Source organism: Hylobates moloch, unplaced genomic scaffold, assembly GCF_009828535.3.
Source record: "Hylobates moloch isolate HMO894 unplaced genomic scaffold, HMol_V3 SCAFFOLD_2, whole genome shotgun sequence".
In the NCBI taxonomy this organism is placed as follows: domain Eukaryota; kingdom Metazoa; phylum Chordata; class Mammalia; order Primates; family Hylobatidae; genus Hylobates; species Hylobates moloch.
Genome location: NW_026652277.1, coordinates 170,271,343 through 170,289,947, shown reverse-complemented (window position 1 = coordinate 170,289,947; position 18,605 = coordinate 170,271,343). Strand labels below are relative to the sequence as shown.

Here is an 18,605-nt window from a genome sequence, read left to right as displayed (position 1 = left end):
AAAAAAAAAAAAAAAAAAAAAAAAAAGAAAATACTATATTCTATTCTAATGGAGTTTACCTTTTTAATGCACTGAATGTATCTGTATATGAAATTTTATTTGGGGGATCAATTTTACAAGAGTACTTACTGTTCAAAATCTGTTTAACAAGGGGCATCAAGTAATTTCAGATTTCTCCTAAGAATTCATGAGTCCCTTGAATGTAAAATAGAGGGCAAGAGGATCAGGAAGCACTCTGCAGACAAAATACATTCTAAGACCCACTTAAATAGTTGTATTTTTGCCTCTGTAATTGATAAGCAGAATGAAGATTTTGAATTTATATGATCTGTCATTTTTTAGTGCCCTGAAATCTAATTGTGTGGCTTTAGCCTTGCAGATTAAATAGATACTAATCTTTTCGTGTTTGTATTTGTTTTAATGGATTTATTTTAATGGTTGGTTTTTGTTTTTTTTTTTGTTTTTTTTTGTTTTTTGTTTTTTTTTTTATACGGTGTCTCGCTTTGTTGCCAGGGTGGAGTGCAGTGGTGCGAACTCAGCTCACTGCAGTCTCCACCTCTTGGGTTCAAGCGATTCTCCTGCCTCAGCCCTGCTAGTAGCTGGGATTACAGGTGCGTGCCAACACACCCAGCTAATTTTTGTATTTTTAATAGAGATGGGGTTTTACCATGTTGGCCAGGATGATTTTGAACTCCTGACCTCATGATCCGTCTGCCTTGGCCTCCAAAGTGCTGAGATTACAGGCATGAGCCACGGCGCCTGGCCAAGCTGGGTTTCTTATATGCCAATCTTTAATATTGCTTATGTCATATAATACTGTATATAGCTGGTGAGATCATTTCTATCCTTTGCCTTCAGCTCAATGGCATTGTTTTGAGGGGTAATAATGTATCTGATTTAACCAGTCATACGTTGGTTATTCAGTCCTGTTCACTGATCTAAACAATTTGCAATTTTTAAAAATGTCCCTGAAGAGGGCATATAAGCTTTAAAATAGACTTACTCAGTTATGATAGAGGGGGAAGTTCTTCTAATGATTCATTTCAGTTTATTAAAACCATACTATTGAAAGTTAAATATCAAGGGGTATTACTTTTTGAAAATGGCAATAAATTCAATTACTTTGGAGTCTTGGACTGATTAGAAAACATACCTATAGATTAATATATAATAATCTTTTAGGGTTTCCTGCTTGACTTGGTATTTTTAATTCTTGCCTCTGGTGAAGGAATGTAGTGGACCATCTCTTATTCAAAATGATTGGCAATTTTCTTTTATTATTTTGTTTGTTTTTAATAGAAGAGATTGATGAACTATAAAAATATCAGTCTGTTCCTTTAAATAAATGAGTTTTACTTATAAAGAGTGTTTAACCTATAAATAGGTTGTTTTTCTTTTTTTATTTTATTTTATTTTATTTGAGACAGAGTCTCGCTCTGTAGCCCAGGCTGGAGTGCAGTGGCGCGATCTTGGCTCACTGCAACCTCTGCCTCCTGGGTCTCAGTTCAAGCAATTCTCCTGCCTCAGCCTCCTGACCTATAAATAGTTTTACATATAATGTTTTTATAGATACTTCCTAGAAAAATAAATTTAAAAATAACTCAATGTAAAGGACTGACAACAGTATGCATATCACATTGGCCCTTCCTTAAGTTTCTGTGCGTGTTGATGATACATATCTGTTGGTTACGAAGTCATCTCTCTCTGCAGCATTCTCAATTACTATCCATTCTCCACGAGGCTCAGCTACTATCCATTCTCCACAAGGCAACCAAGTCCATTTTTTTTTCTTTTTTTTAGCAACTAAATGGGTTAAATGCAGTGATAAGCAGGTAAACTGACTCTCTGTAAATACAAAGCTCTGGTTGTCACTTTGGAGTTTCGTTGCAAAACCTGCCAGCCCTGTTTTTTTTTTAAGGGACCAACATAGTAACACTGAAGGCGGCATCGGGAAGAGGTGTTCCCTGTCCATTCTTAGGAGGCAGCCTGAGTGGGCCCAGCACACACCACTGAAATTTGCTTCCTTATCTCAGCACATTGTTCTTCCACCCTTAGATTTGTTCTGCCCTTTTAAATCGGGAGAAATTTTCGTTCATAACACTTTCTCAGATACTTGAAGATAATCCATATGCCCTTCAGTTATTTCTCTTCCTATTTTAGCAGCCATATGTTTTACCTACTTTGGACGAACTCCATTTGGTCTTTCCTAAAGAGAGATGACTGTACTAGATTCTCAAAGTGGCCTGATCTGTGCTGGAGTTACTACATGCCCCTTGGTATAATCTGCCTATTAATGTGGCCTGTAATTTATTTTTAGGATTAATGATATGACTTAGAGAGCCATACAGTCCATTTAAACCCTGACTCTGTTTTTACAAGATATATATATATATATATATATATGTAAGCCAGTTTCCCCATTCTGTATTTATACAACTGATTGTTTTAAAATCTGTTCACTCAACAGTCTTTTATTGGGAACCCATTATGTATCATAAGGCATGAGCCCTGCTCCCAACAATCTTTCAGGTCACAGTGTACAAATATGTGGACAAGTCATAGTGCATGGATTAGGGGGTGGGCCACATGGGTTGGAATGTAGCTTATGCCATTTTGACCTTTGGTGCATTAGTTAATATCTCTGTGCCTCAGTTCCTCTCCTAAAATGAGAAAAATTGTGTTATCTGCCTCATGGGGTTGCTACAAGGGTTAAATGAGTCATCATACAGAAATACTTACAAGAGTGCCTTGTACGTTGCAACACCCCACAATGTCAGTTGCTGGCGTTGTGATTTTAACATCATCATCATCATCATCAAAGTGCTGCATCCAGGAGGCACTATCTGCTCCCCTAGGCTGCTGTCCTCTAAGCTGAGGAGAATCATAAGCTGGGGATTAAGAAATAAATAGAAGATTTCTGTTTTAAAAGGAAGGAATATTTTATGCAGATACTATAAAATATGAAAAGATGTAAAGGTCTGGCACTACTTTAGAATTACAATTATTTGCTGTGACAAACGGCAAAAGTGAGAATGAGGAAGGTGATACCAGGAAGAGGATGAGCCGGGTCAAATGCAGAGGGGCTTTGCACATAATCTTTGAGAATTTAGATGCTTCCTTGGATTCTTTTAATAAATATTTGCCGAGTGTCTCTTCTACAGCAAGCACTCCCGGTTCCTAGGCCTGGAGAACAGTGGTAAGCAGGACAGGTGCATCCCCGCTTTTATAGAGCTTTCTATTTGAGTGCAGACCTTAAGAAAACATAAGAGTTCTAGAGATGAATATGATCAGTTTGTGTCGTGGGTGTGACAGGGTGGCAGGAGAAATGAGGCAGGTGGCAGGTCACTTAGGAGACTGTAACATGAGACTAAGCCCTGGACTAAAGCAGGGCCAATAAAGAAGGCCATGAAGGCCAGAGCTTCATGAGAAGAGAAATCCGGATAGAATCTCCAGGGCCAAAAAATGGAGGCTGTTGTGCACGACTCCCAGGATGCAGGAATGATGCTGAGGTTGAGGACTCTTGAATTCCTCTTTCACAGGTCTAGCTGATCAAGCTGTTAACCCAGGACCTGTCATTCTTCTGGTGATGGGTAAGACAGACAAGGTCCCTTTTCTTATGGAGCCTACATTCCATGTGCAAGAAGGTTATTAATGCTTTTAGTCAGAGTTCCATGAAGATAAAAGCCACATGCTAAAAGGACAGAGCAGAAGGATAGAAGAAACTTGGGTTGCTGAGGGCATCAGGGAGCCCCCAGCCAGCTCTAGATGGCTTTCATCTAGACTTCCTGTAGCATAAAAAATAAACCCCAATTTGGTTATACTTCTGTAGTCAGTATTCTGGTACGTGCAACCAAATACAATCTTCAGGGTTAAAGCAAGTAAAGCAATAAAAATGGTAAATTTTAGTTAGTGATAAGTGCTTGGAATGAATTAAAATAGGCTGAGGACTGGTGACACTACCTTATACTGGAAATTTAGGAAAAGCTTCTCTTGGAAGGTGAAGTTTGAGCTGAAAGCTAAAGGAGCCAGCCCTGGGAATACCTGGAGAAAATCATCAGAGAGAGGGAGCGAAGGACCTAGAGTGGGCATTAGGTAAGCACATGCCAAGGCCATAAGGGAGGTAAGTGTGGCTGGAAGTTGGTGGAAGCAAGGAGGCTAATTGGGAGGCTAGTCTTGGTGTTTGGGGGAGGGAGCATGGGGCTTCACTAGGGTACTAGAAGTTGTAATGGAGGGACACATATAGCTTTGTGATGTTTTAGAGGTTGTGTCAACGGGACTAGCAGATGTACTCATTGTGAGATGCAAGGGAAAGAGAAAATTGAAGTATGACACATTGATACTTGGCTATGTGAGATATAGAACTCATGTTAGATATTGATGCCACCAGGTACAGAGGAGAGTGGAAGAAAAAGAGGAATGGGTTATTGTGGGAGGGGGCAGTTCAAATAAACTTTATTTGAGAGGTTTAACGTTTCAAATAAATTTCAGGTGGCAATCTCCAGTAGGAAGTTTGTTTATCTGTCTGTTGTTGAGGTTAGAACAGAACAGAAATATAAATTTGAGCCTCAGTGTTTGATACCTAGTGCTACCAAATAATATATAGTAAGACATTCTTCAGATAAAGCTTATTTGAGAATAGATACATACATTCTCAGTCAAGATGAGGTTAGATGTAGAATCTAAATAGAGAACTGTAATAGAAATACATGGAAATTACATTAGTGACTTTGAATTTGATTAGCATGCTTGTTCTTTTGCAAGCCTGACATTAGCAATCTTGATTTCCTGTGCAAGTCAGATTTCCATTACAAGCAAAAGATGAATGAATTATATATAAACTGTTGTATAAACTTTGTCGGGAGATACATATTTGTAATTATTATTGCAAAACCCCAGGGATGGAAAAGAATATGGGAATTATATGACAAATACTAGTGGGCCCACCATTCAGCTTAAGAAAAATATTGCAACTAAAACTGAAGCCCTGGATGTACTTCTCTCTGATTGTGTTCCATTTCTTCCTTCTCTACAGAGGTAACTGTTATCCTGAATTTCGGATTTGTCATTATCAACTATGCTTTTATACTTTAAAAAATACATTTATTACCCCATCTCTACTAAAAAAAAAAATTAGCTGGGCGTGGTGGTGGGCGCCTGTAGTCCCAGCTACCCGGGAGGCTGAGACAGGAGAATGGCGTGAACCTGCGAGGTGGAGCTTGCAGTGAGCCGAGATTGCGCCACAGCACTCCAGCCTGGGCGACAGAGCAAGACTCTGTCAAAAAAAAAAAAAAAAAAAAAATTTATTTACCAGTCTATAAGTAATATGGAATACTGCTAATAATTTGCATGCTTTTAAACTTTAAGTAAATGATATGATGTTACCTATTGTATGCAACTGAACATATTTGTTCAGTCATATTTTGAGATTAACAGGTGTTAGTGGATATAGCAGTAGGTCACCTGTGTTCACTAATGAATAACATTCCATGTGTGACATCACAATGGATTTATTCTCATGCTATTGGGAATTTAAGGTGTTTCTAATTTTTTTGCTTCACAAATAGTGCTGCACTGAACATTCTTATACAAGTCTTCTTGTGCACAGGTATAAGTTTCTCTAGAACAATTCCTAGGTGTGGTATTTGTGCACCAATAACTTCAGCTTTACTATTAATAGATACTAAATAATTGCTCTGCTAGGTGATCATAACAATTTAAACTCCGAATTATTCACATCCTCACCAATGTTTAATATTTTCAGACTTTTGAAATTTTGAGCCTGACTGGTGTAAACTTTTCTGTCATTGTAGATTTAACATTTCTCTAATTGTAGATTTAGCATTTCTCTAATTACTACTCAATTAAGCATCTTTTCACATTTACTATTCATTTAGCACTTTGTCTTCTGAGCATTTAGTATACTTTGGCCAAACTTTCTAATGGGCTTGTGATGGTTTTAAAATGTGATTTTTAAATGGTTTTAAAATGTGATTTTAATGCACAATGTATACTAGTATTTTGGGGCTAATGTAGGAAACAAATAACCTGCCAACCTCTGGTTTGTCTCCTTAACTTTGATGCTGTTATTGGATGTATAAGATTTCCCACATTAATGTGGAAAACTTACTTCATCTTTGTTTATGATTTGTATTTTCTGTGTCTAATGTGAAAGTTTTCCTATGTTGTGGCCTTGAATATTTTTAAAGAATATTTTTGTATGCATTTTAAACTTTTGGTTTTTGGCTGGGCATGGTGGCTCATGCCTGTAATCCCAGCACTTTGGGAGGCCCAGGTGGGCGGATCCCTTGAGCTCAGGAGTTTAACACCAGCCTGGGCAACATGGTGAAACCCTGTCTCCACAAAATGATACAAAAATTAGCCAGGCAGGCTGGTGCACCTGTAGTCCCAGCTACTTGGGAGGATGAGGTGGGAGGATGGCTTGAGCTCTGGAGGCAGAGGTTGTAGTGAGCTGAGATTGTGCCACTGCACTACAGTGTGGGTGACAGAGCCAGACCTTGTCTCAAAAAAAAAAAAAAAAAAGGTTTTCGTTTTTAAATATAGGTCTTTAACAACTGGAATTTATCTTTTTGTACGTGTGTTGTCCATGCGAGATCCAGTTTTATTTCATTTTCTTCATAGGGATCTCCTGTTGCGTATTCCCATGATTGAATAGTCATGCCTCATAAGGACACCTTTGACATATATCAAGTTTCTGTGTATACCTGGATCTATTTTCAACCCTCTACTCTGTTCTGTTTGTCTGTTTGTCTTTCCCTGCACCAATACTACGTTGTTATAATTACTATAGTTTTATTATAATTTATGGTATCTGACAAGGCATTTCACATCACCCACCTTGTTGTTCTTTAGGAATAACTTGTCTGATTTTCTGAATTACAGGAAAGATAATTCTGTATTGAGATTATTCTCTTGTAGTCCTTTGAAGACGTAGCATATAGCTATTATCTTTGCTACTGGTAAGTATGCTGTGAGTCTAATTGCAGTATTTTTGGAGGTAATCTGTTTCTGTCTTGCAGCTTTAGAAATCATTTCATATCTTTGAGGTTAGTCACTATCACATCCATGCGTCCAGCTTTGGCTTTCTTTCCGTGTTCACTGTGATTCCTGTATGAGAACATTTGTATTGGTTCTAGAAAAATATACACCAGTGTCATCAAATATTGCTTCTCTTCCTTTTGCATTTTCCTCTAATTCTAGAATACAAGTTCATTATATGTTGGACTTTTTATTCCTTTTTCAGTACCTCTTACATCCTCTCTAAGTTTTTCATCACTTTATCTCTTTGTGCTGCATTCCAGGTAATTTAATCATGCCTTTCTTTTGCCCTTCGTTGTATATTCATAGTTGTACCATTTTTGGGCCATTTTGCATTCCCAGTGGCATTCAAAGAATGGATATTTCATTGATGGGTTTTCTATCCGATTCTTTTTCCAATGTCACTGGCTTTTCTGATGGAATCCTGCTCTTGTTTTATATTTCAAAGTTCTTCCATTAAGTCTTTAATCATTTGAAAACTAGAAATTTAATGATATCTATACAAAATTCTGTGTCTGTGGTTCTTAGGTAACTAATCCTGATGGTGACTGGGTGTATTGCTTCTCTCCCTTGGAAGATTATATTTTCACAAGGTTTCTGTGTTAGAATGTGAGTTCTTGGGCTTTGTGGGGCTGCTTCGTGGCAGGCTGGCAGTGTGTGTCTTCACCGTAGTTTTAAGCTTGTCTCTGGCATGCAGTGTGTAACTACTTTTTTATGTTTATTTTTCAGCGTTGTGGAAAATGGACTATATAAGTTGTATAAGTTTGACCCTTTTATCGAAGGAAGAGCAGATCTCTGGTTAGAAACCATCAAATGTAAGGTCTAGTATCAAGTCAATAAGTTTTCTTCTCTTCTACCTGTTCTGATGGGTAGATTTTTTTTTTTCTAGTCCATCCTTTAACTAAAGTCATTGCTTTTCTAGGACTCCAATCTACATAAGGATTTTAGTTCTAATTCTCCACCTTACATGAGGCTAAGACAGCCATCTCCTATGTGGCTGTGAACCATGAACCTTGAAAGCAGCAATTTGATTTTTAATTAGTGAAACTTGTTTTTTAGAGCAGTAGTTCTGAGTTCACAGCAAAATTGTGTGGAAATTATGGAAAATTCTCAACCTCATTCCCCCACTTACACAAAACCTCCCCACTATCAACATTCCCACCCCCATCTCCCAGTGGTACGTTTCCTTTCTTTTCTTTTCTTTTTTTTTTTCTTTGAGACAGAGTCTTGCTCTGTCACCTAGGCTGGGATGCAGTGGCATGATCTTGGCTCACTGCAATCTCCACCTCCTGGGTTCAAGCAATTCTCTGCCTCAGCCTCCTGAGTAACTGGGATTACAGGCCCCCATGACTACAACCGGCTAATTTTTTTGTATTTTTAGGAGAGATGGGATTTCACCATCTTGGCCAGGCTGGTCTTGAACTCCTGACTTCGTGATCCACCTGCCTTAGCCTCCCAAAAGGCTGGGATTACAAGCGTGAGCCAGCACGCCTGGCCCACCCCCAGTGGTACATTTCTTATGACTGATCATTGACACATCATTATCACTCAGAGCCAGTCCTCTACATTAGGGTTCACTCTTGGTGTTGTACATTCTAGGGTCTGGACAAATGTTTAGTGACATGGATCCAACACTGTAGGATTGTGCAGTCATTTCACTGCTTTAGAGATTTTCTGTGCTCTACCTCATCACCCATTTCTTCCCTCTACCCTGAGCAACCGCTGATCTGTTTACCCTTTTTATAGTTGTGCCTTTTCCAGGATGTCCTATAGATAGAATCATAAAGTTGCCTCCTCATATTGCCTTCTTTCACTTAGTAATATTCATTTAAGTTTCTTTTGTATCTTTCATGGCTTGGTCACATATATCTTTTTTTGCATTGAATAGCGTTTCATTATCTGAATGTACCACAGTTTATTTATCTATTCACCCTCTGAGGACACGCTGGTTGCTTCCAAACTTTGGCAATTATGAACAAAGCTACTATAAACATCTGTGTGTAGGTGTTTGTGTGGAAATAAATGTTCAGTTCAATTCATCACTTTTAGAATGGCATAAGCATCACCTTTGTTATTAGGCATTCATCTAAACACCCAGGGTGATTATTTTTATCCAGTGGGTGGGCACTGGATAAATATTCGTTGAATAAATGAATATACGTTATTTAGTATAATTAATGGTCTCTTCTATAAGGTACCATGTAGCACTGGCTGAATTGATTTAACGTCTTGAAGTCTTCATCAATTTCTGATGACGACCGGTTCCTAGAATTAGAAATTCACCTCTTAGTGATAAGAGAATAGAGGAAACCAGTGGGTTGTAACTGCAGAGAGACCACAGATACTGACATTTAAATCACACTCAGCAGATTATATACTCAAATGAGGTTTCTCCTACTCCCTGTCATTGTGTGTGATAAGGCAATCATGAATAAAATGTCACACAATGAAGCTGAAGATTGTCCCTGGGTTATATAGCACCTAAACTTTGTCTAGATGTCTTACAAAAGAAATAAAAAATGAAAGAGGAAAGGGAAGGAAGGAGGGAAGGTGGGAGGGAGGGAGAAAGGCCGACTGTATTTCTAGGATTGGGGAATTTCCTAGTATATATTGGGGTATTTCCATCTTAGATCTGCCATTTTCATCATGGCCAGAGTTAGTCACTCTGTTGTCTCCTTGTTATTCATTACCTCAGCACTTAGTTCTGGTTACTGATGTGTACATATATAAAGCCAGACATCTGTAAGTGCTTAGTTGAGAAGGTGTAGATTGAATCCAAGAGTATATAGGAATGTAACCCCAGGATGGTTAGGGTAATGTCTTTATTCAGTTACATTTTTATATGTAAGGGAAATGATTGTCTATTCTCATTCAGATTTCTTTGTAATATTAATATGTACTATAGAAGCAATGAAAGGCAAAGAATCTAGAAAGCGACTAGAAGAATAGTCATTTTTACTTTCCTTCTTATGACGCTTTTTTTTTTTTTTTTTTTTGGCTCTTGCCGATGGAGTCTTGCTCTGTCACCCAGGCTGGAGCGCAGTGGCACGATCTCGGCTCACTGCAACTTCTGCCTCCCAGGTTCAAGCAATTTTCTTGCCTCAGCCTCCCAAGTAGCTGGGACTATTGGTTCACGCCATGACGCCCAGCTAATTTTTTTGTATTTTGGTAGAGACAGGGTTTCACCATGTTGCCCGGGGCTGGTCTCGAACTCCTGAGCTCAGGCAATCCACTGCCTTAGCCTCCCAGAGTGCTAGGATTACAGGCGTGAGCCACCACACCCAGTCTCCTTTTTATGACTCTTAATGTCATTTAAGACTTTTTTTTTTTTTTTTTTTTTTTGAGACAGAGTCTCGCTCTGTGGCCCAGGCTGGAGTGCAGTGGCGCAATCTTGGCTCACTGCAAGCTCCGCTTCCCGGGTTCACGCCATTCTCCTGCCTCAGCCTCTCCAAGTAGCTGGGACTACAGGCACCCACCACCACGCCCGGCTAATTTTTTGTATTTTTAGTAGAGACAGGGTTTCACCGTGATCTTGATCTCCTGACCTCGTGATCCACCCGCCTCGGCCTCCCACAGTGCTGGGATTACAAGCGTGAGCCACCGCGCCCGGCCCCTATAAGACATTTTTTAAAGTAGCAGATACCTGAGCCCTCTCAGTTATCCCCAGTTCTTACTCATGAAGAACTCTCTGACCCGAAGTTATTTTTTTTAAGTACCACTAATATTGTGATGTGCAGTCAAACCTGCTGTATTCTGGGCCTTCCCTGCCCTATGAGAGCTCTATATGCAAGACCCAAGCAAGGCTGTCAGCTCATGTGCACTGGCATAAAAACTACCACGTGATGCTATTTCGTGCTGTGGCCAATGCATTTCTATCAATGATGCATCACTGGTTTGACAGCAATGTTTACTGTTGTATACTAGGGGGAGGTAAATTTTTCTAGCAGAAATGGTATTTGGACCAAAAGTTTTTATATGAAGAATTTGATTAAAGAAATATTATTAAGTAGCCCTACTTTCTAAGTATACTTTCATGCTAACACAAAATAACTCAGAAAATATGAAAACAGAACTCTAGAACTCTTTGAAGTTAGCAAGTAAAGCATATATACATGGTGTCTTAGTAACTGTTTCCATTATGCAGATTCTAAGAATCTTTCCTGGACAAGACTAAAGAATTCCCAGTGGCAAACCATGATCTGCTGCACAGCTCAAATTGTGGGTCCCAGAGCAGCCATATGTGATAGTTACTGTAATTAAGGACCTCATTGAAACTTGAAGATAAGCTTTCCTTGCTGAAATTAGATATTACTTCCTATTTAACTTATTTAGATAAATTATTTTTATTTTAGAATACATACTCTAATAGTTTAGTAGACTATCTCTTAATTTTATAGCTCCTTCAGTCAATACCTTTGCATTCCTATTTCATATTACATTGTATTAATAGTTACTGGTCAACATTATGTAGCGATGTTCCTGAGTCGTTTAGTGTCTTTGCCTTACTTGATTCTCTTTGTTTGCAACAGACTGTCGCTGTTTTCTTATGATGTCTTGTTCTTCTCCTGTTTATTTATACTATCTAGCAAAGCCATGGAATAATTTGGTAGACATTTGTTAATGAGTAGCTAGACATCCTGAGTTAATAGACAATGATATGAATTGATGGACTCATTGAGAAGGTGCCATATTGTATCATTTCTGATTACAAATAAAGCAAAAAATTGAACTAAGAGTACATAATAGGTTAACATTTCATGTAGCTAAATTAAGAGAGGCCGAAATATCAAAGGGAAAGTTGAAAGTCACAAGGACACCACCCTGGGTGGCTCCATCATCTGTGTCTCATGGGATGGCAGGTAAATTAGTTAATGTTCTTACAGCCTAGATTCTTTACTTGAGAAGACAGGGATAATGAAAATCAGGATAACATCTGATCTTCAGGGTGCTGTGAGGGTAAATAAAATAATGTTAGGCAAGTACCCAGAGAGTGCCTGGCACAAAACAGCCACACAGGTGCTGCCTGTTGCTTCCTTCCTGATGGAGGGTCATTAATAAACATCGTGCATAATAAGATTTCCAAGTAAGCATGTTTCCTCTCAATTATTAATGATTACCTGGAGGTCTGTTAAGGAGACTCAGAGATCTCTGGACATGAGTTTGGGTCATAAGAAAGCGGTGGTGAACTGTGGCTGGCAAGCCTGTGCTCACAGGGAGGATGTGTGAGTTCATTGCTAGTCTCTATTGGGGCAGACATAAGGCATTTGAGCTCAGTCTTTCTCCTGAGCTCAGCCTTTCTTTGAGCTCGACTGTATCACTTGGTTTAGGTTTGCTGTTCTGGTTTTTAAATTTAGTAATAGAGAGGAGAGTACATAAGTAGAAGACCAAAATTGGATTGTTACCAGAATTCCAACCGCTGCTGACTTTTCTGGCTCTACAAAAGAGGTAAGCAGTTAAAACTATAAGTGTCCCCATTTTTTTCCTGTTTATCTCCTAGTGGGTAATAATTTTGCTTCTTACACTTTTTATGTCTGTGAGCTACAGAGTCATAGCTACAAGTCATTCATCCCTGAATTTTACTTTAATGTAGTATTTATGGGTGTTAGCTTTTAAAAATAATACCATATGATTCCTCAGAACATTTGCCATGGGCTCTCTGTATCTGAGTCTCCTAGAATGGAGATGGGAAGGTTGTTATAAATGCAGTTTTAAGAGTTCCACTGGGCAGGGGCTCCCCCGAAATCTTCCTGACTCTGCTGGCTGGATGCAGGCAATCTGCATTGTTAGCAGCTCTCTAGGGCACTGTTATGTATGTTCGGATTTGAAACCCTCGGATCTAGATTTTACAACTTGCAGTCATTCTAAGATGGCAGCAGGACAACCTTTTAACCAATAAAAGACAAAGGATTCAATGTGATTAAATTTGTGCCTAAAATTTTGATCTCAGGCTATGGTATTTTTAACATAATGCTTTACACCAGGAGTCCCCCCTCCCCCCATTGTGAAATGTGCATGTGAAGAATCTAGGTTGCACGCTCCTTATGAGAATCTAATGCCTGATGATCTGTCACTGTTGCCCATCACCCCCAAATGAGACCATCTAGTTACAGGAAAACAAGCTCACAGCTCCCACTGATTCTACATTATGGTGAGTTGCATAATTATTTCATTATATATTACAGTGTACAAATAACAGAAATAAGGTGCACAATAAATGTAATGTGCTTGAATCATCCTGAAACCATCTCCCTGCCCCAGTCTGTGGAGAAACTGCCTTCCCCGAAACCAGTCCCTGGTGCCAAAAAGGTTGGGGGCCGCTGCTTTCCACTGTAATTTTCTAAAATTTTCCCAAATCAGGAGGGAGAATAATAAGTAATTATTTCATATTGTGCAAAATGTTCCCTGGTCCAGTAACTTTCTAAAGTGGTTCTTTCTCCTTCTCTTTCTCTTTCTCCTTCTCTTTCTCTTTCTCCTTTCTTTCTCCTTCTCTTTCTCTTTCTCCTTCTCTTTCTCTTTCTCCTTCTCTTTCTCTTTCTCTGTCCTTTTCTCTGTCTCTGTCTCTCTCTCTCTGTCATTACAGGTCATGGATGTTTATATGAGAATATCTCAAAACCGAAAAACATTTTTCAAAAAGTAAAATCCCCCTAACCTCACCTCCCATAGATGCCCCATCATATATTTCACTTGGGAGCATTGTGGGCACTGTGGATTCCAGGGCTAGGACTGGGCTGCAGAACCAACTCCCTGGGTTCCAACCTGTTGACCCTGTACCTGCTGGCTCAACCTTAGTGTGCCTCAGTTTCTTCATCTGTGCAATGAGAATAGTAAATGTCTTATTCTTGTACATTTATTTATTTATACACCTCATAGTGTTTTTGTGAGGACTGACCACATGCGTGTAAAAGTCTTCTTAAGCTCAGTTGATTTTAGCTATTATTATTCATCACACATTTTATAATAAAGTTGAACCCTTTGCAATATAATCAAAACAAAACTATTTTCATCTCTCACCATCCTTTTGTTGAGGAAGAGTAATTTTTCCCTGTCCCTGGATGGGAACTCAGGCGTTTTTATTCACTCTTTAACAAAGTTCCCTACAGGTACTAGAAGTCACAGACATAGTCTTAAGGATGTAATTAGAATATCCAAGCCAAGACAATAATACGAACATCGAAGTTAATTTGATGTTGGATCTTCTTACCCACACCCTTCCCACCCCTGCCGCCCCCTGCTTGCACCTGCTTTGCCTGGAGCCTAAGGAAGGAACGGGCTTTGTCTCTGGTTCTCTGCCTTGCCTACCTGCATGTTCCCTCGTGCCTGCTTCCCAGTTTGTGACACCTCCAGTGTTGCGGGGTGGGACTGGGTACAGGGTGGGTCCTTGTCCTGGTGCCCCACACCCTCACAGATGATTCTAGCTGGCTTCTCCCTCTCCTCCTCCTGAGAAGGGGCTTTTGGGGGCTGCAGTGGTCTCCTGACAGGAGCCCTCCCTGCAGCTCCCCTGGTGCAGGCAGGAGTGCCCTGGGTGTGCTTGGATTCCTTCATGAGTGTGCAGGAACCGTGCACACCATCGGCCACTGGGTCCCTCTGCCCTCCTAATGGGTGTTTTCCACAGGTCCCAGCCATCCTCCCCAACACCCACACACACACACACACACAGACACACACACACACAGACACACACACTCTGTCCCTCTCTCTTCATCACTTTTTCATGGAGCCTACATCTGAAGCTCCAGGAACACTCCAGTTCTTGTTCTCCAGTCTCTGTGAGTACTGGCCTCAGCTTTGTTGATACGCAGTCCACATGCCATGCACTTCACCCTTTTAAGCGTACCATTCTATGGTTTTTAGTATCTTGGGAGAGTTTTCACTCCACCACCACAATCAATTTCAGAACACTTTCATCAGCCCCAAAAGAAAACCTCATACTCAGTAGCGATCACTCCCTTTTCTCAGTTCCTGGCAACCATTAATTTACTTTCTGTGGATTTGTCTATTGTGGGCATTTCATTTCAATGGAATTACACAATATGTATCTTTTTGTGATTGCCTTCTTTCACTTAGTATGTTTTCAAGTTTCATCTATGTCATAGCATGAATCTGCACTTCATTTTTGTTGCCAAATACTATTCCATTGTATGTATGTACCATATTTTATTTATCCATTAATGAGTTGATGGACATTTGGGTTGTTTCTACTTGTTGGGTATCATGAATGATGCTACCATGAATATTTGTGTGCACGCTTTTCTGTGGGCCTATGTTTTTACTGCTCTTGGGCGTATCCTAGAGTAGAATTGCCGGGTTATGTGGTAAAATGTTTAGCTACTTATGGAACTGTCAGGCTGTTTTCCAAATGCTTGTCTATATTTATTGGGTTTCATATCAGTAATCAAGAGTTCACGGAGTATTGAAAAGTCTACTACGAAGGTGATGAGGTGGAAGAAATATGATGATCACTTTCACACTTAGGTCTTGGAATACCTGCCACGTGAATACTAACTCTTGGTTTCTCAATCGAAGACCCGTAAACACGTTCATAAACTGGGCTAGAAACCGAAAGCCATAAACGTTAAGGGACATTATCTGGGAGAAGTGTTGTTACAGTTGGGCACAGGGAGGTTCCCTGCTATGTTCCATTTGAGAGTGCTTTAATTTCAAAGGGCACCATCTGGCCCTCAGTGTTTGAACTACTTGTGGCTTTAAATGCAGGTTTTTGCTCATTAAAGTGGGTCACTCATATTTTGAATCGGAAAATGACGTTTAAGTCACTCCTTTTCTGCTGTACAAATGTCTCCCTTCAGCTTCTGGTCATCTCTCACTCTTCCTCAGTCTTCTTCCCCCACAGCTGCCGGCATGTGATGGTGTGAGTGGCCTGGCATGTTTTACAGGATGCAGATCCCGTCAGGGGGTGCCCGGCTGCCGGGGGCAGGAAAGGCAGCGACCCCTAGCTCACAGTCAACGCCCCCTAGCTCACAGTCAATGCGTGGCATCAAGGGTGCTGTAAATGGAAAAATGCAGAGACGGCCCTGTCCTGGCTTTGATTTAGAATTTGGCATGTTTCCTTTTGCACTTTTGAAAAAAAGTCACGATTTTTTACTAGGAAGGGTAGGTAGTTTAGTTTGTATCACAACTATGGCCACATTTGCCATCATTATGAAAATAAATAAATACATACATACATAAAAATTCCTTGGAGTTTCAGTGATATTGTTTGCATCTATTACCCTGTGTTGTTTGATTGTCTTCACAGCCCGCATCTGTTTAATTCAAATTATGCACGTCTCTCTGGACTGTAATTTCCTCCAGCTGTTAGGATGCTGGAGCAGAAGATCTATAGATTTAAAGCAGCTGTTTAGTTCGGAGAACTGCTTTGTGTTTAGTTGTAAGATGGAACCATATATTTCAAACACATTCTCATCCATTTTTAAATAAAAAATTTCTTTAATGGATTATTAAGTTGATTCATTTTAGTATATTTTCTATGTACAGAATTTAAGGATGGTACATCTTTACTCAAATTGTCATTTTAGAAGTAGAAAAATGAGATAAAATGCTTTCTAGAAATGTAAAATATTGTCCCCAACCCCGTGTCAGTAAGTAGGTAAATTATTAAGAAAAAGAGCAGAAAGAAAATAAATAATTAAATTTGAGAATATAGTAAATATACTTTTTATATTTAACTACAGGAAAAGTCTAGAAACCAAAAATGGTGGAGAAAGCTGATGTTCTGCTCACAAACTACACACAGAAAAATTCGTACAGCCTGGCAGCAGGTTTAATGGAATTTATCAAAATGCTTCCAAATAAAATATACTTATTCAGCAACTTGTAAGGCATATGAAAAGGAGAAGGAAGGAAATCTAGTGACTTTGCTTCCATCCTCCCTCCAGAAACATAGTTTTCTTCTTGGCACAGACCGAATAGACTTGATCAGAATAATTAACCACCCTTACCACCTCTTAGCAGAGGACAGACTTCTCCACAGCTAAAGCTGCTCTGCTATGATTATCTTGAATGTCACCAGGTAGGGGTGGGGTCTGGGGGATTCAAATGGTGGGAAAATATGGAAAGCACTTAAATGAGGATTTTAAAAAGATATTTAGGAAAATAGGATAGAATGTGCAAACAAATACTGACCCTCGACAATTTTGTCATTGTTATGACAGTGGTAAAAATGGAAACCAAGTGCCATTAGCACAAATGTCCACAAGTGCCAGGCAAGTATTTTAAAGCATGATATTGGAGGTCAAATATTGGAAAGTGGTGGAGCCATTGAGAACTGGAGATGGCATGCCTGATTTAAAGAATCACAGTTTTTAAATGATTAAAATTCAGTGCACTAAACAACAGAATTCAGCATTTTGCAGTCTTTCAAATGGAGAGATGCTCATTAACCAGTGTTACTGAGTATTACCTATGAGGACCTCCCATTAGTCAGAATAGTCTGAATAATATATTCTAAAAATACATTTCTTTATTTAAATTTGAGGTTGTCTTAACTTTTTTTTTTGAGACAGAGTCTCACTCTGTCACCAGGCTGGAGTGCAGTGGTGAGATTTGGGCTCACTGCATCCTCTGCCTCCCAGGTTCAAGCAATTCCCCTGCCTCAGCCTCCCAAGTAGCTGGGACTACAGATGAGCGTCACCACATCCAGCTAATTTTTGTATTTTTAATAGAGATGGGTTTCATCACGTTGGCCAGGATGGTCATGATCTGTTGACCTTGTGATCCACCTGCTTCACCCTTCCAAAGTGCTGGGATTACAGGTGTGAGCCAGGAGCCTGGCCTTCTTCACTTCTTAATTACCTCTTAATTACATATCACTAAGTGTTGAACAGCTACTCTTAAAGTAGGAAGCTTTCACCATAAAGATATTTCGATACATGAGTGATACTCTTCACACGAACTGTTTCCACCTTTTGAAGATTTGGCAATTTCAGCTGCCTTTATTGAGTTCATTATCTGCGCTGTGATACTTGATTGCCTCCACACAATTGCTTCATTTCGGTGCCACATTGTGTCTTCTGTTTGAACACATTTAAACAAACAAAAGTGGTATGACACTCATGTTAAAATTTAAGTAGTTTGTAGCGTTACCAGTCCAAATAACTTTCCGCAGTTGGCTATTTTTGCGTAGGCACAGCCAATTGCAGCTACGCTGTCTGTTACCCAGGGTTGCCAGCAAGGTGAACCGGAATTGATGGTTCTGCCGCATCTTCGATTTCAGAAACATTCAGAAGTGAAGGAAGTAGAATCATATTGTTTTTGAAGAGGTGTTGTTTACTAGCATTTTGCCATCTCTCAGAAATAAGTGAAAATTTTAACTATTCCTTAGAATCAGATTCCTTAATTTTCTTAAATACAAGAACAGAAATCTTACTGGTCTGTAAAATCATAAGTTTGGGAACAAGTTATAAAAATATACAATGCCTCCAGTGATAGGAAATCCATTCCTTTGTAAGGCAGCCTAATTAATAGATGGCCATCAATGATAAACGGTTTTAAGAATGCTCACTATATATATATATATATATAATCTTTACACT

General features: G+C 39.4%; 1 protein-coding gene across 10 annotated transcripts in view; it reads left to right on the top strand.

Annotated features, from left to right (window-relative positions):
* Positions 1–18,605, top strand: part of PRKN (parkin RBR E3 ubiquitin protein ligase) — a 1,409,627-nt gene that overhangs the window by 323,077 nt on the left and 1,067,945 nt on the right. Inside the window, exons 1-2 of one of the 10 annotated variants that reach the window (XM_058435651.1) lie at positions 7,803–7,876; positions 11,201–11,274. The exons of 4 other annotated variants lie outside the window; for them this stretch is intronic. In XM_058435651.1, coding sequence (XP_058291634.1) covers positions 11,251–11,274 — 24 coding nt within the window. In that variant the 5' untranslated portion in view covers positions 7,803–7,876; positions 11,201–11,250. Of the gene's footprint in view, positions 1–5,575; positions 5,606–7,802; positions 7,877–11,200; positions 11,275–11,683; positions 11,916–12,399; positions 12,502–18,605 lie in introns of those variants that run through there. 5 more of the 10 variants (XM_058435654.1, XM_058435656.1, XM_058435650.1 and 2 more) reach the window with 5 other exon arrangements.